The 26,469-nt window shown below is 39.9% G+C and overlaps 1 protein-coding gene across 13 annotated transcripts in view; it reads right to left on the bottom strand.

Annotated features, from left to right (window-relative positions):
- The window catches only part of NAV2 (neuron navigator 2), a 390,183-nt gene that overhangs the window by 23,176 nt on the left and 340,538 nt on the right, over window positions 1-26,469 (bottom strand). For 10 of the 13 annotated variants that reach the window (XM_030948576.1, XM_030948578.1, XM_030948583.1 and 7 more), the window contains 10 exons: window positions 24,755-25,046; window positions 23,117-23,819; window positions 19,386-19,853; window positions 18,331-18,396; window positions 17,074-17,118; window positions 14,479-14,639; window positions 10,835-11,023; window positions 3,942-3,994; window positions 2,673-2,696; window positions 2,489-2,563 (listed from right to left, as the gene is read on the bottom strand). In XM_030948576.1, coding sequence (XP_030804436.1) covers window positions 2,489-2,563; window positions 2,673-2,696; window positions 3,942-3,994; window positions 10,835-11,023; window positions 14,479-14,639; window positions 17,074-17,118; window positions 18,331-18,396; window positions 19,386-19,853; window positions 23,117-23,819; window positions 24,755-25,046 — 2,076 coding nt within the window. The remainder of the gene's footprint in view (window positions 1-2,488; window positions 2,564-2,672; window positions 2,697-3,941; window positions 3,995-10,834; window positions 11,024-14,478; window positions 14,640-17,073; window positions 17,119-18,330; window positions 18,397-19,385; window positions 19,854-23,116; window positions 23,820-24,754; window positions 25,047-26,469) is intronic. The other 3 variants (XM_030948574.1, XM_030948575.1, XM_030948584.1) reach the window with 1 other exon arrangement.

The raw sequence follows: 26,469 nt of genomic DNA, 5'->3' as shown, positions 1-26,469 counted from the left end.
AAATACAGCATAGCAAAACCATTCACAGACTCATTCAGCAGCAGCACACAGTTGACTTATCCTAAATAACTGTTCTCACATTCACAATGAAAACAAACATGAGCAGTACAATAACATGGGGATGTGCAGCTCTCATTCCCATCAGCCCCTATGAAAATAAGAAGAGCTGAGACTGTGAGAAAATGGCAAAAAGTAATTCAAAACCTAACACTACACACATAGGAAAATCTAAATATTTATTTTAAAAACACAGAGTGCACAGCTTCTGTTGGGGAGGATGAACAGGGAACAACAAAGCTGATATTCAGGGATCCTCAGCAATACTTTTCAAAAGCAAAAAATAAATGGGCAAGCAGGAGTGCATGGATTAGTAACAGACACAAACCCTTAATGCTTTGACCTGAGCCTTAAAAACCAGTTGCTCTTTCAAAACTGGATTTTGCAATTATTCCTATCTTGAAATCATTCAGTGAGCTAAGGAAAAAAATGTATCTTCATTTTCTATAGCTGGAGCAAAATGTTTTCAAATTCATGCCCTTGACAGCTTGACAAGCATCAACAACTGCAGTGTCTATGCAAGGACATTCAGGAAAAAACCTGTAAACTGAAGAGATTAACTTGAATTGTCGAAGTTTTAATTGCCTTTTTAAAATGGAATCCTGTCTAAAGGAAATGTCCAAGTGTCTTAGAACTAACAGCATTTATTAGTCTCAATCTTTTTGGGAACAGACCTTGCCTTTTACATGGAAAAAGGATGTTCTTTGGAAAGAGGTGGCTAAAGACTGAAATTTAATACTGGGACAATTATAGCAACATCTCTGTTGCCAATTTATGAACAGATCAGGGGCAGGCTCAAGTCTAAGAAGTTTAAATAGCATGAATAAAACACTGTAAAATTTTAGCAAAGTGAACTAAGCAAAAATGGAATATTATCAAAATAATAAATTATATGCTTTGTTGGTTTTGGGGTTTTTTTTGGTTTTTTGAGAAAAGCCCACAAGAAAAACCCACAAAAACCCAAATGACCCAATCTAAACAAAAACATACAGGAGTGTACACTAAAAACTGTTCTCCATAAAGAGAGTGGTAGTAACCACACAGAAATTCTTGGGCAGATGAAGAGCAGCTGGGCCAGGCAGTGAGCAGCCTGTGCTGAGCACCAGCCCAGTGACCCTGAACTGTGGGAAGGAGAATGCAATAAAGCCAAGGCAGAGCCAAATGAGCTGCTCAGCTGACAAGCTCTTTGTTTGAAGGACACATGCTGGGTTATTTAACAACATCATTAAAAACCTATGCAAGAGAACCTGGTCCTGCTTTCCCACAAGTAAAAGAATCTTCTGGGGGAAAAGCAATTCCTGTATCCATCCCCTTTGTATTTGAAAGGCAAATACAAGATTTAACTTTAGAAAGATGTGTAAACTGTTTTCTTTTCCTCTTGGGACAGTAACTAAGCGGTTTCATTCAGCCAAAGCCCTTTTATTTAACTTCTCTGTAATAACTGTGTTCTTAGTTTCTAGCCCCATTTTCAAGCTGGATGAAGCACTGTGATGCCTAAAGTGGACAGCACAGATTTCCCCTTGAATCTTTCCTGTGATACTGCTCAGGTGAACCTGTCCTTTCCTATCCCAAGCTTTGCACTCCTCCAGTTCCCAGAGCTGATGGACAGGGAAGTCCCCTTCAAGCAGCACAGCTTCTGATGTTTATTCATTCCCATAAACCAGGATGTCAGGATGATCTGATCTGCTATTCATCTCCAGCTTATTTACTCTAGAACTGCTTATTTTCCTTGCAAGCTTCTGTGTTGCAGATTCCTGCTATCTGCGACTACAGCACAGAATACACAAACAAACTTGCTCAGGGTCATACAGTATTGCTTCAATACCCCCTGGATTCCAAGTATTTTTTTCCCCTGAGTGTCTTAAGTTACTTATCCCTCAAATTCCTGAAAGGAACAAGCAGAAGTATTGTCTACACTGACAAAAAGTCAGGTATCTCAGTTCTTCAGGCTTAACTTTAGATCAGTTTCCAGAGCCCCTTATGCCAGTATTATTTATCATGATACATCTTTATGCAACAGAGAAACATAATGCATTTCAGTCCAAGTTTCTATTAACTTTTATTCCTACCAGTTATAATCTTTATCTGTATCTCATCCCACCCAAAAGTCAAAGCAAGACACTGTTTTTAAAAAAAAGACCCTGTCCTCAATGATCTTCTCAGGACCTTAAGATGGCTTACACAGGTACAAATCCAAATTATTATTATAATAACTCAGTTTTTAAGGAAAGGTGTAAGATAATTTAGTAGGGCAAAAGTTGCTATTTTTGGACATGTCCCACACACGCGTGCAGTTATTTCTTTGAACACATCAGTAATACAAACTGAATGTTATGCACATGAAATTTTTTTGTCACTTAAAAGAACCTGGGTGGTAATTGTTGCATTAAATGCATTCCAGGTTAATGTTTGCCCTCAGAGCTGTACTCACATTAGCAGTCAGCTGAGTTGTCAGAGCTGACACTTTTTCTTGGGATGCATCCAATTCTCTCCGCAGCTTGCGAATCTGAGGGTTTCAAGAGAGCACTTTAGTGCATCACAGCAAGGAGAAATAAAACAGCAGGACAGACAATGCACAGTGGCATTTATGCTTGTCAAAGAGGATGTGCTCTTACCTCTGACTGGCACTTCTCTTCAGGCTGTAAAATAAAAGGAAGTATGTGAGGATATTACAACATAACCGGCCTGACACATTTATGCAAATTTTCTTTTTGTATTTCAAGAACTCTAATATGAATTCCCAAAGTTGGATTTCCTCATCCATATTCAGTCTAATTTAGTCTCCTAATTGATTTACTCTCAAGGAAAAAGAAAATAGGCTGCTGGAGGTACTTCCTTCTGCAGGAAGGAATTTGGGCTCCACCTCAGCCTGCTGACCAGGGCACCTCTGATGTCAGTCATGGAAGTGTGAAGAAGTCCTGGCTCTGTCCACAAGGGACTGCAGGAAGCTCTGAAGAACCAGGACTGTCACAGAACTTGGCTGATCCTAGGCAATTTCCTTCATCCCACACTCAGCTCTCCATAAGAAGGAGGTCGCATTTTTGCATTCTAAAGTCATGTGAAAAAAACCATTAAAAATTCCTCCCACTTGGGTGCTGCCAAGGCACTGTGGCAATGAAAAAGTGAGGACACACAGCCAGCTGTGAGGATGCCAAGTGGATGCCACTGTGGTCAGCATGATAGAATTGTGGCTGCTATGGCCTGTTTCTAACCACAGTTATCAGCTAAGGACAACTATGGGGTAGGAAGTCACACACTCTACTGTTTCTAAGAAAACATGCCCACTTCCAGCCACCAGGAAAATTACACCCATCCAAACACACTATTGGGGCCCCTTGTACCCAGGAACCTGAAGCTCTGAGTGCTCCCCTGCTACTTTCAAACTCCAGCAAGCCTCATTTTAGGATCAGATAACCAAAATGAATACATACTTGTGGAGAAAATGTTACTGGCACAGTGACTAAATTACCTTTCTTTAGAATTATTAATATTTGTGCATTGAAAAGTGAACTTCTTTAGTAGTAAATCATTAATATAAGGATGGGATGACTTTATTCAGCAAATTTTGGGATGCTATAAAGAACAAAGCTGAAATCTCCTCATATCTACTGAGGTACTTTGCAGCAAAACCTACTTAGCATGGCATTAAATACAGACTCAAAAAATCAATGGCTGCTTTTAGGCCACTGAAGTCTGTGTTTAATGTGCTAAATATCCACAGGCATCTTCAAGAACATAAACATTCCTTTCCTAACTAGTATTCAGAAAACAGTTAAATGAAAACTGCTTTTTTCCTGCTCCTTGAATGGCAAAACTAGCACAGCAATACCAGGCAATTCAATAATTTTGATGAATAAATATACACTTCATTTCATTATACTCACTGTAGAATAAATAGACGATGTACTGGACACCAAAGAGAGAGAAGAACCATGCACTAAGGAAAGAAAATAAACACAATGAATTTAAGAGCACTAACCACAGGGTGGAATCATCATCATCCACTGTAAACCACCAATCTGCTGTAGAAATACTTTCACAAATTTCATCATCCATCATAAATTTAATTATATTATTGTACCAATAATGTACGGTTTGAAGCATGCATTGCCAGCTGATGCAATCCATAACCTTGGATTTGGTAAAGCTGTTTTAAAATTCTCATAATACTTGTTGTTTTGGGAAAATTAGGTGTGGCCAAGAAAGTTTGCAAAAGTTTTGATGAAGGTCTGTTCAGAGATAAGTATTTCTCTGGATAGTTTATATGAAAATTCTTGCAAAAGGACTTACTCAAGATTAAAAAAAAAAACCAAGAAATGCAGAAGGGATTACAAAATTAAATCTAAGTATTTAATCTTCAGTTTTAGGTGAGATTGAGGTTAGTTTGTTTTTTTTTTTAAGCAACAGACCAAGATGGGAATGTCCTGAGGAAACCACAACACCCAGCTCCAGTGTGTAACCAGATGCTCCAGGAGAAGACATGGAGGACCCAAGGAAAAAAGAAACATTGTCTAATTTCGGGGCTGTGAATTCTCCTCTAAATGCAGCTGAATCTTCCTTCTGCTGACTTAAGGGAGCTGCATCAGTGCATCAATGAGCCCAACGTTCCTTTTCCCTGCAGGGTTTCTTGGTGCTTCTTTAAAGCAAGGACATTTTTTAAACAAGGCAAAGTTTGTTCTCTCAAAAAAAATTAACAGTGAAAACATAGCTACAAAACTTTCTGGCAAAGGATTAGTTTCAAGCAATTTTTGCATTTAAATTCAATAAAGGACATACATATACACTTATGACCTAGATGATCTTCAGAGGTTCCTTCCAACCCTAACTATTCTGTGATTCTCATGGTTGTTACCATCCTGATGCCTGTTACATCAGGATTTACATATAAATACAGCATCATTTCATTCTTTATTACACTACTGAAAAAAAGTACCTGAAGTTATTCTTTCTGCTGCTGAAACATGCAAAATTACTTTTCCCTTATTTTTATTTTTAGAAACATATAGTACTGAACTGAAACTTTCATTCAAAATTCAGGTAACTGAACACAAATCACGTGAAACAGCATAAAATCATTTTTTCTTTCTTCTAAGTCCTCCAGCAAAAAAAAAAAATTAGAAAAGTTGCCATTTAGCTTTAATTACCTAGAGCAATTCTACATTCGTAATAAATGGGTTCTGCTTTCCCACTGACATTATATCCTAAGGCAATACTGGAAAGAGAAGTAAACAAAGTCTAAGTTGGCTTCTGAAGGAATTTAAGATAATTTAGAAAACCCACAAGAAAGTAAAAAAACACCCTCACATCCATTTGCTTTCTCTGGGTAATCATATTTTCAATTAAAATGATCTTTCTAGTTACGCATTAAGGACTATCCTGCACTAAGAACATAAAATGAGTGGTGTGAGTCAGAGCCAGGCTCTGTCTAATGGTGTGCTCCAGCCCTGGCTGCAACCACAGCCCATGTTTACTGAAAAGAATGAAAAGAGGAGACAGATACACAGTGATTACTCCCCAGGTACATCTTTGCACCTTCTGGGAATCAGCAGAGATGGAAATTCCAGGGGTGGAAACTGCAGTCAGATCATTATTTTGGCTGCTGTGACCTGTCTACCATTAACTCCCTTAACTGCTACTGAATCCACTGACACAATTTGTCTGTAACAAAAAATTCTCTTGCGTTCAGAAATGTAATTCTTTGCAGTTGTTTTAGACCTGCTACTGAATTAGTAAGTTCCTTGAGTGCCTCCATGCCATTGTGCTGATAGAAGGATGACTGATCTCTTCATAACAAACAAAAATTCAATACACATTGCTTCAACCATCACTTTCCACGCTGAAGACTTCTATTTTAACTTTATATCACAGATGTTTTGCGCTTAAGATCTCCTTCTCACTTTTCTTTACTTGCATTTTCCCCTTAAGATTTTCAAGATGGAAAGTCCAAAGTGAGGCAATATTGCACACAGCCACAAATGGACCCACAGAGGGAATATCATATTATTTTCTGGTCTGCCTCCCTATGTTCTTCCTTGTTGAATTTTTTTCCTAATAGAGATATAACCAAAAAAGAGCCCTACCAATTGGCCAGAGAGGAAACAGAAACTTTATCATGGACTTGGTCAGACACAACATAGATGTGCAATTTTTAAGATCACATTGGGACTTCAATACAGGAGAAAAGATGCGAAATAAGAAAAAAAGGGAAAGAACATGTAATTCTGGGAATCCTGCTCCTGCCTTGTGAAACACCAGCATCACAGAGAATCGTAGATTTATTTAGGTTGGAAAAGACCTCTAAGATTAAGCCAGCACTGCCAAGGCCATCAGCAAACCATGTCCCTAAGGACCACATAGACACAGCTCTTCAATTCCCCCAGGAATGGGGACTCACCTCCATCACCTGAATGTTACAGGTTTCAGATTTCAGATTTCAAGGACAACTAATTACTGTTACTAATTTCAGATTTCTCATTTCAAGGACAACTAAGGAGTTAATATACTTGTGCAATTTCTTTTTAAAGGATCCGCAGATGGCTACTTGAAGGCTATTTAATTAGGAGCCTGAAGGCAGTGATGCTCTTGATGCAATTCCTGTTTCTTGCAGCCAGCATGCATCTGCATGCAGCCCACAAACCCAAATTGGTCTGGAGCTATTATTTTAAAGCACTGTAAATGCACAGGCAAGCATGTATCATTTTTAATGCTAGAAAAGAAAGGCTCTAGCCCAGAGAGCAGAAAGAAAAACTGGTATCGCAGTCAGTAGCACAGAAAGGAATAACAATTTATATTCCAATGATAAAGAATTTCACTTTTTTTCTCTTAGAGGCCGAAGTATCAGGGTGGAGCCAGTGGCAGCCCAGCTCCTGGGGAAGACTGTTGGTTGGAAGAGTGGGGAAACTGGAGAGCCAAGAGACCACTCTGTTTTTATGCTGTGTTTTTTCCCCATGAAGTTTTGGCAAGTTTGGAGGCTGTTCCTGCTGGCCCTGTCTGTCACAAGAGTTAACTGCAAGGCTGACCAACCTCCCCACCTACATGCTGTGCTGTGAGAGAACATGACTGTACTTCATACCCAGAGACAAGAGAAGAAAAGGCTTTAAAGAATAAATCCTGGCCCTGCTTTGAGGTTAATGAGAAACAAATGCCTTGTAATACTATGTGCTAGGAAATAATTAAGAAGTAGGTTGGTAAGCTTCATTTTAGACCTGGATTTGCTTCACTGACACTGGATGATTGTATAAAATCAATTTGTTCATTAACCGCAAATTTAAATTTCTATAATACTTTTAAATCTATTCTCTCAAGGTGAAGACAAACTTCTGCTACATTCAGAAACACTTAACCACTCAGAGCCTGAGAAATAAGCAGGAGCTAGTAAGCAGGTTAGCTTAGTAGTAAGCCTTCTCTACAGCCAGGGAAATGATGGAAGACCTTTCTCCTGAAGACAAAAATACAGAGACTACACCTAAACATTCAATCCATATGGTAAAATATTATTATCCTTTTAGGTGTGAAAAATTGAGGAAAATCTGAAAGGGATCTTCAGCATGTCCCCTGTAGGGTCGGATTCCTTCCTCAGATACAAAAGTGGTATTTTCCAATCACTTTCAAGTCCATAACTTAGTGGATATTTCTTGGACTTCATTTTTATTACTTTTTTCAAATGAATAAGAAGCACTTCATAGAACATTTCACCTAAGTGTTTTCAGGTTTTCCTTTTCTTCTTTTTTTTTTAATGGTTTGTCTTCAAACATGCAATACTTACTAAATGCTTATCCAAACCAGGCTCTCTGATGGACAAGAATTTCTGAACTACAAGAGAGAGTTAAACCTCCAACGTGCCAAAATGCACTTGCTGCAATCTTAAGCACAGTTAAAAGACTACGGCTACAATTTTTTGGAGGATGTCTTCAATAAAACCCAAGTAAATTTTGCTGCAGTAGCTCTTCTGGTAAATCAGTGAAGTGTAACACAGATACAGTGACTCAAATTCCTTTCCAGATTATACTGACTGACTGAGCATTTGGCAGCCTTTGACTGTTTCTGATCATTCAGCTTTCTGAGAGCAAACAAAGGTTAATTCCTGCAATGACCCAGCTTTTAGCACTACAGCGTTATTCTAATAATTTTCAACCCCTAATAAAAATCCTTAGCCACAGACCTCTAAAATACAATAAAATGTACAGAAGTTAATTCGATAACCAATTAATTAATTAATTATTTTTTCCAGAGACATATCCAATACATATTCCCTACCTCCTCCAATGCCAAAAAACCATATGGGATAACCAGAATCTCCAGGAAGGTACTTTGCAGCTCTCAAAGGTTTCTGCAAGCACTGAAGTATGGCCCCCATGCAGGCCTGGTTCTTGGGGAGCAACAACCACGTGGCACTGGTATTAAACAGTGCTGAGTAAGTGCAGGTCTCCAGAAGCAGAGGAAAGAGCCACCAAAGGCTTGTGTGGCCTCTAAAGCACAACCAAGCTCCTCCCAACCCTTGCCAGAATGGAGATTTAAGACTCAAAGAGTTAATGTTGAAAATGTTTCCTATGAACTCCTCCATGCTTGACTTTTCAAAGTGCAGTGCTTGAGGATTTTAATGTGTGCTCACAGCCACTCCTCCTACAGCCACAAGGATGCCTGATCAGGGGCGACCAAACTAAATATTCATTTCTAGGTAAATGCTTTTTATTGTATTTACATGGGTTCTTTTTATCAGGTGTGGTTACATATTTGAAAAGATGATGAAGCACTAAATAGACAAGCCTAGATGTTTCAAAGAACTACTCAATTCCCTTTGGAATATCTGTTGTATTGAGCCAGGACATTCAGCAGAAATGAAAAGCAAAGGCTATTTGAGTACAGTTTAAATACCGGAAAAATTACTGGGATAAAAACAGTCCAACTGATATCACTTATCTATACTATAAGCAGAAATGTGGAAGTGCAAGTTCAGAATACCCCTATTGAAGAAACACTTATGTGCTGACTTGAAATAGTCATTCTGAGAGCACAAAACATGAAGCACAGGATACGTTTACGCCATTTCTTGAACAGTCAGGGTCTAAGTACAACACTTATTTCCTATGTCTGACCAACACAATCACTGCATAAACATAATATTATCTATCATCCTTCACATTCTGTCTCTGTGACCAGTGACAGGACCCAAGGGAATGTCCTGAAGTTGTGTCAGGGGAGGTTCAGGTTGGGTATCAGGAGAAGGCTCTTCACCCAAAGGGTGACTGGGCACTGAATGGGCTCCCCAGGGAAGCAGTCACAGCAGAAAGACTGGCAGAGTTTAAGGAGTGTTTGGACAACACTCTCGGGCACATGGGGTGATTGTTGGGGTGCCCTGGGCAGGGCCAGGAGCTGGATTTGATGATCCCAGTGGGTCTCTTCCAACACTGATTCTACAATCAGAACAACCACAAACAGGACTATGGTTTTAGCCAACACTGAGACATCCACACTGAGAAAGCTGTGTTTGAACAGAGAAGTGCCCAGTTCCTGTGCAAAGGCCACCCTTTGCCTTGGGAGTTCTGGACACTGAGAATTTTAGACTTTCTGTGTTGACAGACTCTGACTCCCAGGAGAGCACTGTATTTGACCTGAGGCCATGGAAAAGGCTTCCAAAATTGATTGATAGCACTGGGATTACAGGTGTGTGGTTGATTAGAAGTGTGTAATATCATAGGGTGGGAAAACTTGGAGTTTGGGGTTTTAGAATATAGTTATATACATATAAACTAAGATGGAAGTTTTAGGGCAGAGGCTGGTCCTTGTTCTTTACCTTCTTATTCCTTCCTCTTCCTGGGTTTGAGTGGTATTTTGTAATTGCACAGAAAAGTCCACATTGTGGACTTCGAGTGATTAGTTATTGGGTTAAAAATGAAAATATTTTAGGTGTCTTTTCTTAATTGGATAGTTTAGTCTTAAAAGACCTTGTATAGAAAGACAGCCATTTTGTAGCTTGTTAGAATGCTGTAGTACTCACAACTTTCGGGTTTTTGTGGTTGAGATGACCCCCGAGGTATTAGAAAGTCTTTTGTTTTCTTAGCCTTGCAACCAAAGAAGTCGAGATTTGTTGGTTTTGTTTTTCAAGGTTGTTTTTTTTTCCTTATCTATTCCATTCCTTCTCTGACCTGCTGAGGTCTGTCCAGTAGGTCGGGTTGTGGCACAGTGCCTGCCCTTGGGGTGGTGTTAGCTTTTTATACTAAGAACTACATATACTTAATTTACAATAATTTTCTAATATCTATCACCTATGTTAGACTATGTGTCTCTACTTTAAACCAATCAAAAAGTGTCATCATCACAGCAGAAGATAGAGGACAAGAAGAAGGAGAAGAAGGACAGGACATGCCTAGATTTCTCCATCTTGCCTCTTGAACCCCCATTCTAAAGCCCCAAAATTCTACTTTTTCACCCTGTGAAAAACTAACTATCATTCTACTCAAACCCTTGTAGCTTGTAAATCTTCACACAAAGTCGGTAATTTTTTTCATGGACTAAAAGTGAAGGCACAGGTGTCTTTGACTCCGTGCCAAGGTTTTTGAGCTCTTTGCCAGGGTCTCCAATCGCCCAGGGCAGCCAGAGGAATGTCCTGGGTCTTGACAACAACTTGTAACATAGACAAGAAACAATAAACACCCGAGTGCGAACACGAAACACCGTCTGTAGCGCCTCAACCGCGACCTTGGCAGAAGAAGAAGAAGAAGAAGAAGCCAAACCCCGGCCCCTGTGAGCACACCCAGCCCCAGGGGCCCGTACTGACCCTCCTCGAAGCCGTCGCGGAAGGAGCCGGAGCGGCTCATGGTGCGGCTCTTGTCGTCCAGGGACACGGAGCTGTTGCGGAGGCGCGTGTCGCTGTAGGGCTCGTAGGGGCCGTCGGCGTTGGACAGGCTGTGCGTGCGCAGCATGCTGGGGTTGGACAGGCTCATCTGCGCCGCGCTCGTGGGGCTCGCTGCAAAGCATGACACAAACACACGCGTTGCACACATTGTTGGGGTGGTTTGCAGGCAGTCCCACATGGGAAAGGATGAGAGTCTTGACAAATCTTGACTCCATGTTTCAGAAGGCTGACTTTATTATTTTATGATATATATTATATGAAAAGAAAATTATATACTAAAACTATACTAAAAGAGTAGAAGAAAGGATTTCATCAGAAGGCTTGAAAGGAATGGAAAAGAATGATAATAAAATCTTGTGACTGACCAGACAGTCCGAGACAGCTGGACTGTGATTGGCCATTAATTAGAAACAACCACATGAGACCAATCAAAGATGTGTTTTGCGGAGATAAACAAAACTCCACAACTTTGTGAAAGCTGTAAAGCCGGTATGTTTATTTATTACAGCGCTGGACGCATGTGGAAATTACTTTCTTTAAAAGACATGCGTACTTCTGGGGACTTCAGGTCTTTTCTTATCTTCTCAAATACATATGCATACAATTTCACAATAGGTTCATTCATATTAATTTTTACGAATTTCGTGTGACATTTGCTGCTAATTCTTCTTTATTACAAAGAATTTCTAGGTCAGGTTGACCTGCTCTTACAACAGTCTCTGTCTCTCTTTATCACTCTTTGTCTCTCTCTCCCTTATCTCTGTCTTTCACTGAAGCAGTTTCTCTGAGCTTAGGCTTTTGCAATCAGGCTAAATAGCTATGTTTTCAAATTATAGACTCAACTCAAAGATGTACATTCCACTTAAATCAAAATGGATTTCTACTCTGGAGAATTTCTACTCTGTCTCAGATGCACCTGTTACATTCCACAGCAGCAGATAATTATTGTTTACATTTTGTTCCTGAGGCCTCTCAGCTTCTCAGGAGAAAAATCCTGGCAAAGGGATTTTTCAGAAAATATCATGACTTGTCACCGTCACACTATCTAAAAAACCCCTTTGCCAGGATTTCTTCTCCTGGGAAGATGAGAAGCCTCAGCTTCTCCATGTTTTGCCTGCTCTGGAATGTGGGCTGGAGATTGTTTAGCCAAACATGTGAATTGTTTTTAATTAATGGCCAATCATGGTCCAGCTGTGTCAGACTCTCTGAGTCAGTCACAAGCTTTTATTATTCATTCTTGTTAAACCTTCTGATGTATCCTTTCTCTTTCTTTAGTATAGTTTTTGTATAGCATTCTTTAATAGAACACAGTGTCATAAAATAATGAATCAGCCTTCTGAGAACATGGGAGTCAAATTCTCATCTCTTCCCTCGTCCTGGGGGCCCTCACAAACACCACACATGCCCTTAGTGCTGCCAGCACGGCCTTCCCTGCTCTCCTTTTGTCATCCTCCACCAGCAAAGGTTCTTCCCCCCCGCCCTCCGCTTTAAGACACAAATTTTTGGTATCATCTTCTCCAGGCTTCATTGGTTTTCAAGTAAGGGATATGCAAACTAGGCCAGTGCATGTGAAAACTCAAGTCAAATAAGGTCATTTTAAACACAGTCTGTGTGTCCCTAATTCCACAAACAAGCTGAGTCACCTCACCAACACTTCCCAGGCATGGGAGAATGAAAGAAAATTATCTTGTCATTACTAATTAATTAATTAGTTAATGAATTAATTCATTCATTTGTTAATTAATTAATTCATCATTTAATTTGGAACTGTTCTTCCATAAAAATTGTAGTATTTTGTCTATATAGAGCAGGACTTAACCTTCTTCAAAGCCTTCAAGTTCTAAGAAAATGACATTTTTCTATGTATTTTAGTCACAAATATAAAGAGCTTGTACAGTTCAGCTGTAGAGTTCAGAACTTTCAGCTATGATGTCCTGAGAACTGTAAAATACTAATTTTGCCTTAAAAGCCAATATTCTTCCAGTCAGTGTTTAGAGTGCAAAAGTACTGCAATCTCACATTTCTCAAAAGAGCTTTTGTGCTAAAATTATACCTGCTGTTTACTAAGAATTAGTTCATTTGTGGGTAAAAAAAGAGAACAAAATCATTGTTCATCTGGTTCCTCTTGGTGTGATGTCATTGCCTGTTTCTATATAGACCATCAACTGATACTGACTATTGTAGAAAACAGGATAATTCAGTTCACAGGTGCTTGAATTTCATATCATCATTTGCTCTTCAATTAAATCCAATGACCTTTCTTAACTCCAATATCTCTAAGCTTTCATCTGAAAAACATAGGAAAACATACTTCCTTTTTTTCTTTTTTTTTTTTTTTTTTTGGTGCTCATTGCAGTTTGTGGCCAAAGAGCTTTTGAAGCTAACACAAATAATCTCCAACACTGTACATAAAGAGTTAAGTTTCTGGGCTTATGACAACACTTTTTTGGTTATTTTTTTTTAATTTCATGAACTTTCCTGACAGTTTGCTAGCGGTTGGAAATGTAACCACGCTGTGTGTATATTCAGCTGAAATTTTGCAAAGTGTCAGTTTATTTAAAGCCACTTATTGAATGTGTTTCTTTCCAGAACACTCAAGGAAAGGCTCTAGAATGTCATTACTGCAACTCAAAACTACACTAGAAATAAGTGACTGTGCAATCTGCTCCAAATCCCCACAAGAAGTTCACAAGTGCAAGCTTCACAAGAAGTTCACAAGTGCAAGCTTAACTATTTTGCACATAATTATTATCTATAAATTAGTTACTATAAACAATATATTTATTTTAAAGAATAATATCAATTATTATGGAGGGGCTTTTCAAAGTCATAAACAAACAGGCATTTTCTTTCCAAATGTCACTTCAAGATGAAATTTACAAACCTGAAGAAACTGCAAAGTGACGAAGTCATATTTAAGCAGCCCAACAGAGATGAGCACCACTAGCACTTTAAATCAGGATATTTCAACTGCTGATACAGTCAACTAGAACCTGCAATGCCTCATGGATCCTGCCAATCAGCATTTATTGTTTCCTTAATATAAAATGTGTCTACCAAAGAAATTAAGTGAAGGAATGGCAGTTTTTCTGACTTGAAACTCCCCTGACTTTTATATATTGCTTGATTGAGCTTTCTGCAATTTTCCAATGAGCCATTTGAAAAAGACAAAGATAAAATATCAAACTGATGAGATTGGCACACACACTAAGTAAAATGCTCGGATTTTAGAGAAGTATACATGTTGCAACATCTGCAGGCAACATCATATGTCCTCTAAGCACCCCAATGTGTGATATCAAGCAACAGCTCTACTGAACATTTTATAAAGCTCACAATTTATATTAAGGAATCTGATTAGTCCCAGAGAATCAAAGTTACTGCAAGAATGGCACCTTTGGGCATAGGAGATAATAATGCTAATTAGTCACACTCATTTCAGTGAGAGTGCTTCCTCAGGCTCAATGTGGGCCTTGGAGCTGCTGAAAGAAAATTATCTAGTGCAACATGCTGTTTTCAGGACACACAATGCATTGCTGTGATTATTCAAACAGATAATTATTCACCAAGCTGTGAGAAGTTAAATCTGGTTCCAGAGGGTGATGTTATGCTGGATCCAGATGAAAATGGAGAATTGGCAGCAGTATCCTGCAGTCCTCCTGCTGAATGGGACCGGAGCCATTCCTTTGCATCCTCTTGACTACGGAGCTGGGAGGATGGAGTATACCTGCAAAAACAAACAGGTTTTTCACCATGAATTTTGATATTTATCTGACTTTTTTGTTAAAACAACAACAACAACAAAAAAACAACCATGAAATGTCACAAGGCTTGGGGTGGGAGAGAGAGAGAAAGAAAAAAGGAAGAATCCTCATATGAAATTAAAGGATTAAGTAATATAAACCAAATAGAATTCTGAATTAAGGAGCTGCTCCAAGCTCTTCCAACATGTTCCTGATTAATTTCACCTCTGTTTGGGGGAAAAGACCAAACCACAAACTTCTTTCCAACAGCTTCAGGTGTAACCAAACCAGAGTGAACCAAAAGTTACAGGTAGAAGTTGCGCTGTGTAGCAATGTAGGATAAAATGCAGTGTGTGCTACATCATATGATTTAAAAATAAAACTATAACTTGGAAAACCTTTCCCTAAGTTATGCCAAAATTCTAACATTATTTAAATATTTTGGTACATCAATAGCCTTAGCTGACTTTTTGTGATATTATAACCAAATTCAAGTCAACAAAGCCATTATCAGGATTTTTTTTTAAGCTGTGACCTAATATTTCATATTCTAGAGACATCCATATAAGGCCTGTGGAGGTGTATCCCATTTAGTTCAAAACCAACAGCATTGAAACACCATAAAGGAGACTATGTTTAGACTTTTCTGAAGGCAATAAAAATAGCAGAAACATGGTCTATGCCAACATCAGTGGCAAAAAAACCCCAGCTTCAGCTTAGGTTTCATTTATTGTGTCCATGTGTGAAAAATAGCTATGTCAGGACAGTGACATAGCTACGTGATAGCTACGTGATAGGGCACAGGTACCAACAGCCAGAGCTTCATGGAAACACTCCTCTGCTGATGGAATTCAGTGTCTGTCTTGGGCTATGCCATTGCCTTTGGATAAATATATATGAGTTACTAGCTCTCCTTCCAAAACCATAGAGCCTGTTATTTGCTGATATTATCTATGTAATTAATTTGATTCCCTTCAAATAAATGCCCTACAGTAAGATATCACTTATTAAGATTATTCTAAATCAGTGGGAACACTGCAATAATTTAAAAAGTCAATCTGCTTTCAGAAAATACATTCATTCTTCTGCTTATGCCTCAACACTTCAGCAGCAATCCCTGAGAATCCGTATCTCTTAAACTGCATATAAATCAGTTTATTTAGAAAGGGGCTTCAAACAGTCATTTTACCTTAACATGCTACAGGTTTATTTTTATTGTCAGCATTAATACCTACCTCTTCAGCACTCAAATGTTTTGGTCTTAGAAGAGAGTATTTATTAGAGACACAGTTGAGGACCATAGAAACATTAAAACAAATTGCCATTTTAAGAAAGGCTTTTAGTACTCAGCTTTATGGGACAAGGCTGCTCTGAAGAGCAAGATGCACAGAACAGAAAAAAATCACAGCTGCAGTTTCAAGGCAGTGATCCCAGACACTGCATTAAGCAATTCAGAGGCTGAATTTCCTAAATTGTCAGAGATACCTACTGTAAATTCTCTAACATGTAAAGCATTTAATTAACATAGCTAATAGTAATTTTGGCTAGAATTGCTTGTATCAATGGGAAAAGAAAGTATGTTATAAAAATCATTACCTCACAGATGTAAAAAATATGTGAGAAGACAACAGCTGAAAGTTTATTTGATTTTTTTTTGTTATTTTCTACGAAAGTAGAGAATAAGGCATAGATTAAATAGAATATAGATTATAAAATATAGATTATGGTATTATGATGCAATTAAAAAAATTAATATGTCCAATTTCATCCTGAAAGGTTTGGCGTGATCTTGTAAATTTTTTCTATTTATATCACAACACCAAGGTTCCCAAGGTTAAAAAAACTATTTCAGGTCATTCCATGTAATAGGCACAGAAACAACAAAATTACTGTTTTTAAATCAAGCTCAGGGATGGTTTGAGATGCTTTCCAGCAATTAAGCCAGCAAAAGCCACAGTTCTTGCTCAAGCAGTGATGCCACTGGATGAAAAAAGCTCAGTTGTCAATGGCCTTCTTTGAGGACTGAAAGAAAGGAAGAAGGAAATGAAGAAGAAAGGAAGAAGAAAAGGAAGAAAAAAGGAAGGAAAAAGGAAGGAAAAAGGAAGGAAAAAGGAAGGAAAAAGGAAGGAAAAAAGGAAGAAAAAGGAAGAAAAAAGGAAGAAAAAAGGAAGAAAAAAAGGAAAAAAAGGAAGAAAAAAAAAGGAAGAAAAGGAAGAAAAAAGGAAGAAAAAAGGAAAGAAAAAAGGAAGAAAAAAGGAAGAAAAAGGGAAGAAAAAAGGAAGGAAAAAAGGAAGAAAAAAGGAAGAGTATTGTTGCCACCTCTTGCAAACTGCGACCATCACCACCAGCCACAACAGAAACACAAAGCAAACTCCAAAGCCACCACAGATGATGTTAAACCATTGGAAACACCAATACCTGAGTCCCTTCTTAGGCAAAGTGTTCCTATCAAGATGTGGGTCGCTGTAGAAAAGTTAAAAGAAAAGAACTTCAGAGAAGAACAAAAGGGAAAGAATCAGATCAGGACGAAGGACGTACAAACATCTGCATCACCTTTTCAGAGAAAAAGGTGCTGGGGCCTCTCTACAGAAACATGCACAGACCTCCTCACCAGGTGGGGTTTGCACAAACATGCAGCTGCTACCATGCCAAGGAACCACATCTCTTCACAACCTCACTTCACTGTTTCTCCTACCCACAATGAACAAAAATGGCTCTTTAAACATCAAATGGGTGTTTAAAAATACACTTTTCAGCAGGCTATTGGTAAAACCTCATGGAATATTCAAGTCCAAACCACCTTCCCATTATTTCTTTCAGCAGACACCCTTTAGGGAACGCACCTAATTACTGTAAAGAGGTATTGAGCCCAGACTGTTTAAATTTCCAAATCTTAGCCTAAGTTCCATTAGCAAAATAAAATGGACTGATTAGTTGCCCAAAACTCAACTATTTCAGTTTATGTTTTTACAACTGATGAGCAGAGCCTGTTAATTTGTTTTTAAAGAAAATACCCCTGTGGTTAAGTAAATTAATTAAATGACAACCCTTATAGCTAAGTTACAGTATGGGACTGGGATAAAAATTACATCAGCGAGAAAAAGCGAGCTTGAATGTTTAGATTTGTGTCATCTTTTCCTAACTTTAACATTCATTTGTACAAGGATGACTGTAAAGCACCAAAGTACTTGGAAAACACTCATGAGCCAAGCTGCAGTAAGAGACTGACGACACTGAATGACACAGGGACTTCACAACAAAAGGGACAGGCCAGAAAGGCAGTGGGAAAAGCAGCATGCCAGAGGAATGCTGAAATGCTAGTGAGAGTTTAGATTCATAGAAAAAAAAAAAAAAAGGGCATGACTTTCAAATTGCCTTTGGCAAAGATATGAAGGGTGGGTTAAAATAGCCTCCCAAACCAAAGGACATTTCCAGAAATGAGAGCAACACCAAAAACATGCCAACTGCGCTGTATGCCACTCTCCAGATTGATTTGGGTGGGGAGATGGGTGTTTGCAGGGACTCTCACTGGCATGTCTTTGTGTCAGTTCACACCTGGATGATGAACACAACAGAGCACTCAACTGAGCAGTCTGGCACAAAACAATTTGCTTCACTGAGATGGGCAACAAAACCTGCAGCCTTGAGCATACTCCTGTCCTGAGACAGCATTACCTGTCCTGTCTCCTGGGCAATGTATTTCGGCAGAATTTGGGGCTAGCAGCAGGGGAAGAAAGAGGGCTAGAAAGAGCAGTCCAACAAGACAGAAAACAAGAGAAGGAGTATTAGAATGAAAAGATGAAGGAACAAAAAGGAATTATAATAAAACACAAACAGAACCCCAAACTGTCAGAACATTACATTCAGGTGCAATTTTCTCCATTGAGACGCAGCTACAAAAATCTTGCTGCCCGAACTCATCACTACACATCAGGTCATAGCTGATTTCCAGTGCTTGGAAGGGTTCTACTTTCATCTACAAGAGGTCCCTCAGAGACCACTGCAGAGTTCACCCTACTGTCAGCTCAGTGTGCCACCAATCCAGCTCTGATATTGGAAAAGCCCTGTTCCCTCCTTCCTGCTCAGCCTCCTCCCAGGTGCTACCCTCTGTCCATACAGGTACCAGTGAATCTCGTCCAACACAGAGCTGGGGAACTGATCAGTCTGAAATACAATCCAGCTGATTGTTTTTCACTTGGATCCAGCTTCCAATAGGATTCACTAAGCATTCACATGAATGCTTGTGCTGAAATATTGTCGTGAACAACTGGAGATAGGACAAGACAGCAGGGAGAGGATGAGAAGGGATCAAGTGACTATGGAGATGGGGACTTGTCTTTTGAGCATCACCTCCAGTTTGAAAGTCATCAAATTCTACAATCAAAAAGTTTAACAGGAAATGGTTGACTTTTCAAATCAAAATTGGAGGGTTTTTAAAAATACCATTATCAGCTCAATTAACAATAGATCTTTGGAAGGATCTGGTAGCACAAAAATGTTGTCACATCGGCTGCGACAGCAAAATAAAAACCTGTTCTGAACCCATCCTCCTGCTCTGAACTGGGCTCCTTTCTGGGAATACCTTATCTGTATGTTCTAGTCCTGGAGCTATCTGCACTGTCTGGTAAGAGGCATTACTTGATCTGTCTCTGCAGCATTGGCTACTGCTGCCAGGACTTCATTCCCACTCAAGATACAAACACATGGAAACAAGAGAAAAACCCACCAACCTTTCAGACAACGTGGTCTTAACACTGTTGGTTCGGATGAAGGGAGTCAGAGAATCATCCTTGGAGGCTGGAATCAAGCCACTGGAGGAGTTGTGGCTCAGCCCACCTCCACTGCTCAGGGAGATGTCTATGGACTCGCAGCTGGTGTGAAGGCTGCTGACAGACTGGTATCCAATGCCATCCTTGCTAACTGCAGAAGAGCTACTGGCGTTGGTACCCCATGTCAAACTGTTGGAAGGAGCCGAGTGCGCAGAGCTGGGGCTGGAAGCCAGTGGAGACTGGTTGAGATCTGTGTTTTTACCATAGAGGGGACTGCTGCCCCCACTGCTCAGCACACCACTGCCAGATGGGGAGTCAAGGTTACCCTGCTGGTTCATGGTAGCATGAGGGTTGGAGATGACTACTGAGTTTTTCATATTTTCAGCTGTTGTGATGGGAACTTGTTTACTAGGCTTGCCACCAAAAAGTCTGTAAAAAAGAAGACAGCATGAAAAATACATAAAATGGAACAGTAAACACAAGGATATCTTATATTTCATCTTAGCTTCAGAAAACCAGTATTGAGTAAACGATCCTAGATTGTACATATGCAACTATACATTTATAATCTCCTCGTGTTCACTGTCCCTTTCAACAAAGCCCAGAGGAAATTACAACAGCTCCAAATCTATCTCAGGTGTGTCACCTTTTGAATCATCAACCAATACTTCCACAAAGCTAAAATACAGCTTCACAGAACTAAGATACGACCACATCCTCTTCTGTTCCTTAAGGAAAAAGGACACCAGAGAAACAATCTGATGTATGGAATGCTAGAGATTGGAAGCTTGCTGACCAGGTAAATTCTGCACAAATCACCAGATGCTCTTCACAGAAGCAGCTTTTGCTGGGATGCAACACTGTGCTCATACCAAACGTAGGCTTGCTTCATTCCATGAGCCAAGCTGGCTGGGAATGGTATTTTTTAGCGGAGAATGTGGTGTTACCTGATTTTTGGCACCTGGAATTGGCTAGTAAAAAGCTAGGTGAGTTCCAGAAGTCGAGGAGGGAGGGGATGGAGGAGGCTGACCGCAGCATCACTGCTGCCTGTGACGCAGCTCACTGCCAAGGAAGCAAAGACCCCAGTGCCCTCAAGAACAGTCAATGGGAAACTTATCAGACGTGCCCAAGTGCCTCAGTAGTAAACATGCCTCAGACTAAATTATCAATCATTCCAAAACTGATCTTCAAAGTTCGGAAGAAAGAGTATCTTCCACTCCAGCTTCAAACATCCATCCCAAAATCCTGCTTTTGTTTCTGCCTCTTGGCTCCTGTAACTACCTGTGGAACTTTAGTTTTCCTCACACATACCTGTACAGATTTGCTTTTTTATCATTCATTGTGGAGTACGATGGGTGAAACCTTTCAGAATAGAGGACTACAGCACTTACACACAAGTGTTCCTGAAGACTTAAGGGTGGGCATGCACCAGGCAGAACTTTCTCTGCTTTGGAGCATGCCCTGGTTGTTGGACACCTGGACACTAAGTCACTTTGTCCATCACTTCCCAGAAACACAGGCTGTGTTAGAGCTGGACACCTGCAGCACCTGGAGCAAGCCCAGTGCTGCCCAGCAGCAGTGTCCAGGCTGCACAGGTGCTTCCTGCAGCTCCAGTGCATGAAACACACCTGAGCTGGGCAGCTGCTGCTGCTACATACTTGCCACAAGGCAGCTGGACAACACTTCCAACTGAGAGGGCAGGTTTAGATCAGACATAAGGAAGAAATTCTTCCCTGTGAGGGTGGTGAGGCCCTGGCACATGCTGGCCAGGGAAGATGTGGCTGCTCCATCCCTGGAAGTCTTCAAGGCCAGGCTGGGTGGGGCTTTGAATGAGCTCGGATAGTGGAAGGTCTCTCTGCCCATGGCAGGGGAATCAGCATAAAATGATTTTCAGGGTCCCTTCTGACCCAAACCAGTCCATGATTCCATGGCACTCAGCAGCTATACCAGCTTAGTGCACTCCCCAAGGTATTCCTGTGCCAGAGCATACAACCTCTTCAGCTGCACCGGGGAAACCACTCTTAAAGAAAGCATCCCGGAGCTTAAAAAACCCCAAACACCCACACAAGAGTTTGATAAGCTGTTTTAAGCTACCCCCTGTTTATGACAATATGGAAGTTACATATATTCATGAACTTATAGGTAAGTCTGTACCATGACAAAGGTATGGATTGTAATTCACTGTGTAACACCAAAAAAACCTACAGGGCCAAGAGGAAATATGCAAAAAACAATGTCTGCAACTCAACTACGAAAATTAAGCTCAAAATCTTCTTTACTGTCATCCTAGAAATCAGTAATAAGCAGACGAGGCCCAGTTCAACTCTGACGCATTTCAACACATGACAACTTTGACAGGCTGCTGAAAATTCAAGTGTGAAACTGTAAATCAAATGAGGGAATAGTTAAATTGAACCTCAGTGTCTGCTCTTTGAAGTTTCATGTATTTCTCATGTAGCATTTCAATTACACAGCCAGCAATGCAGCTTTTCAGTAATAAAAAATTCCCAATCACATTCCCACCAGTGTGCCTGAAGCACACTGGAATCACTGAAAACACTGAAAATCTGCATTTCTCATTGCGTATCCCACAGAAGTGAAAGGCCTACTGGAGTTTTTAAGTAGCCATTGATGAAAATTACGTGTTCCAAAGTACATGGCTTATCTATTGTTAATCAGGTACAAAATAAAAGTATCTTCAATTATCCTCACACAGACTCTTCAAATAAAACCACCCATCTAAAAACAGTTCACAGCATCAGCCTAAGCTGCCATCACAGCCATTATGCTTGCACTGGTGCTTCAGATGGAATGTGGCTTTCTCACATCACTGGAAGCAGGATGATGGAGCATAACTGTATGGGTATTATGGGCGTCACAACAAAATGAAATGCAAAACACTGCAACTTGAAGCACACAAGCTACTCAAATTCAGTTGAAAAATAATACTAACAGAAACTTTTCACCAATATCGAGGCTCTGATATACACTGCATCAACAAATTAGCTCCTCACTATTTATTAATGTTAGTGTGTGGGGTACTCTTGGAGAAATAGAAGAAAGATAGGATTTTTGTCCAAAAAATAGTATTAAATAATAAAATTTAACCCAGCTTAGACAGTAACTTTATTTACGGTTCTTCTTCACAGGCTAAAATGTTGAGTCTTGCAACATACTGGGCTAATCCACACAAGCCATAATAGTTTGCTTTGGGTGAATCTAAGCCTGGCAGGTCAATGCCACTGTCATCATGAAAATCTGAGATAACCCTCCAGTTGTTGGTTTATTTGATCCATGACTGGAATATTTCCAGGTTTGTTACATATACATCTGTGCAAGAACTCCTCAGTAACCTTCAGGTAAGAAAATTCTTATATCTGTGATATCTGCACAGATGAAAGCCTCCAGGTATGATTTCTGCAACAAGGTGACTCCAATTGTAATTGCCAAACTTCTGCCAGAGAGGGGTTTTTTTTCCCTGAACGTTAGATTTCTGTTGCTGTCACGTGACGTCCTACATATCCACAACACTGGCCAAGCCGTTTACGTGAAATTAACTGTAATTACCAAGACCTTGAAGTAGGACACTAAGAAGAAAGTGCTGCACCGAAGCCAGCCAGGCCTGGCTGGCAGAGTGCTGCTCATTGAGCTCCCACTAACACCACTGCAGAACCGAGGAATTTGTTGCCTACCTGCGCAGGGTGGGAGAGGCCACATCGGGGTACTTGACTCCTTGCTGGTGGGTACTCTGAGCTCCGCTAGCAGCAGGCTGTGATGCAGGGTTCACTTTAACAGAATTACATGAAGCCACGCTTTCGTTGTCAGACGAAATCCCTTTCTCTTTATCAGTCTGATTGACTAATCCTGGCAGAGAGCTTCCAAGGATTACCTTGGCAGGCTCTCTGATTTTAGGGACAGGCAACCCAGCTGACTTGCTGCTTATGTTGGAGTCTATGCTACTTGTGCTAGATCTATTCCCAGCTCCACTTCTGCTACTGGATTTACTGGGCCGGGGTAAGCTACGGTACTGAAGATTAGTTCGTGCACTAAGTGCTAAGTAGCCATCATCCTGGTTCTGGGAGCCATCAACACTAGTCTTCCGACCAGTGGTCCTACCCATGAGTCCAGATGACTTGGGGATCTTTCCCAAGGTAGCCGATCTACTGGTGAGAGTTGCCCCACTGGCAGTGATTATGGTCATGCCTACGGCTGACCCGCTCTGTTTCTTAAATCCAAATGTATTAGCATTAGCAGCAGCTGTCCTAGAGTTACTTGTGGGAAGCTTTTTGGATTCATCACCACTGCTGCGTCCTGCATCTGATGGGGAACGTTTAACATGTCCAGCTTTAGGAGATAGTCTACCCTTTTCTGATACCTTGGCGTCATCAGTTTTCCCTACAAAAATAGAAAAAGAATTCTAATATTTAATGACTTGAAAACATCAAGCAAATGATGAAACTCAAAGCAGCATGAAAAGCAAAAGCGTGTTAGCCACTGCAGTGCGGTTCAAAGTTATGATCTAGTCTGCACTGAACTTACATGCCACTCTAGTGAGTTACACATGCAGACTTGCCAAAGAAAGTATGTGGTGCCTTTGCCTTTGAGAATATGAAAAGCAGAACAGCCTCACATAATAGTGACAGATAAGAAAAAAAGTTTCTCTCTGTAGCTACCACAGATCGATCATTTCTATCATTATGCACCAGTAGTGTTAGGTTGATAGTATAATTTCCCTAAAAGGCATTGTTAAAGCATTTGTATTGTTCAAAACAGTATATAACTTTAACTTTTTCATATACAATTGTATACAAGACCTAATAAAAAGAGATATTAAATTGTATTAATTGATTATGCAAATTCAATCAATTTTCATTCACACATCTGCAAGTGCTAAAATCATTAATACACTTAAAAGAAAATCCAGAAATCATGTTTAGTATAAACAACCATGCTTGTTTAGTAAGGGGGGAAAAAAATCTCCTCAACCATATATATTGTATGCTCTTGGTTAACAGTGATTTTCAAAAACAGTGATTTTCAAAACTAAAATTATATTATTTATTCTTCACACAGCAATACTGTGCCAAATCAATAGTTTGGCTTAAGACCAGAGTTTTTCATGAAAACAACTGGCAGGGTGTGCTAATTCAAAATACACATTTTCAGACAGAAATAGAAACATGGACATACAATATGCTGCTTAGGTTAAAGCAATGCCTAAAAATACAGACAGGATTACCTGAAGTTCAAGTTTTGCCTCTGCAAAGTATTTAAACTGCTTTCACACCGAACACATTTTTGGCTTGTTTACATCTTACGCCTTTTCTCACCTGTTCCAGGTGTCTTTAATGCGCCTGAGGTGGTTGAAGGTTTGGGCCTTGGTGTGGTAATGCCAACCTGAGCTGACATGCCCCGTCGCCAGGAGCCCGTCTGGGCAATAACAGTGTTCTTCCTACCAGAAGTGCTTTTATCAGACTCATCCGACACATCAGAGGGGTTCCGCCTCCATTTGGATCCTGGCTCCATTTTTATGCCGCTATCAGATCCCCCATCGGATTTCTTGACTTCATCGCCCGACCACAAGGAATTCCGCTCCACCTGGGAATGCTTCTCTGCGTCAGTCTAGGACAGATAAGGAATTGCAAGACAACTTTCAGAGCAAGGCTTTCTTTTAACAAGCTTCATAAGTAGGAACCATCACCCTGATTTATCAGCTCAGCAGTCATCTCTGAGTACCAACATAACACGCTTTTGATGAAGAAATGTCACAGCAAGAAATTAACCCCAGCAATGACATATTTTTTAATATGTTCTATAAGAAAAATACAAAAAACCACAACAGCCATGCTCCTTGAAATAAATAAAGGGGAAAAAACCCCCTACTTGATGTATAAAGGACATATTCAGCTCCATGACATTTATAATCCTCCATCTCTAATTTCTGACAAACCCTTTTACTGCAATGTCAAAAAAGCATTTCAAACCTGTGCAGCCAGTCTTCCTTTGTTCCTGCTGCTTTCTTATCTCTTGTCTGGCAATCTGATCTCCAGAGCATGAGGAGGCAGCTTTTGGAACAGATCTGAATATGTGGAATGCTCTTAATTCTAACCTAACGTAGTAGATGGACACCCAAGGACTGAAGAAAAACTTTCTAACAATACTCAAGACTGACTTCAATACATAAATTACTTTAGTTTCTCTTGCAGACTGTTTTTTCCCCTACTCATTGCACAGATTGACTGTGTTACCAGCCTCTTATGGAGAATGTTGCTAAGCTCAATATTAAATTGAAAAATTTCTCATTAGCAAACCTTTGCCAAAATCTCAGAAATACTTACATTAAATATATTACCCTATATATATGTGTATATATTATACATTCTCCATACATTAATATTTCCCACTGCTAATTCCCACTGGACTACTCTTCCAGAATTCTACTCTTGTCAAATAAATGCTGTTGATTAAATTTGGTGAATATGGTAACACAACAACCAACCATTTTGTGATCAGGCACAAATGACGAATATCCACACATTTGACTCTGATCAGGATAAGAAATTCACAGCTGAAGTGTTCTCCAGCCACCACAGTACCATGAAAGAGACTGACAATTCAGCACCTACTGCAGTTCCCAAGTACAGGCTGATGGGTTTTGGTGAGGTTTGATGCCACCTTTCTGCCCTGCAGCCTCAGCAGGAGGTGAATGTGCTCAGAACTGTGCGGTAGGCAAAAGGAATAATTTATTTAAAAGGAAATTATTTTAAATATCCCAAAGCATTACAAAGCTCACAGTCTTTACTCCTTTTGGATAAACAGAAAAACTCAGCACAGGAGAAGCTGTAAGATTATTTACAACGCTTTTCAGCTTTTAAGTTCCTAAAGAATGTTTTAAGTTTATGACTTTACTTATCAGATCACACCATTAATACTAAAGAATTCAGGGGAACTGTGATTGAATTTCCTCTGCTTTTTACTGTAACTACTTTTTTTTAAAGCCTGAAAAACTAGTTAAGCGATCAGTGTGTGAAAGCCGACACCACAT

Source organism: Camarhynchus parvulus, chromosome 5 (assembly GCF_901933205.1).
Source record: "Camarhynchus parvulus chromosome 5, STF_HiC, whole genome shotgun sequence".
In the NCBI taxonomy this organism is placed as follows: domain Eukaryota; kingdom Metazoa; phylum Chordata; class Aves; order Passeriformes; family Thraupidae; genus Camarhynchus; species Camarhynchus parvulus.
Note: the sequence above shows the minus strand (reverse complement) of the source record. Positions and strands in the feature narration are given on the sequence as shown.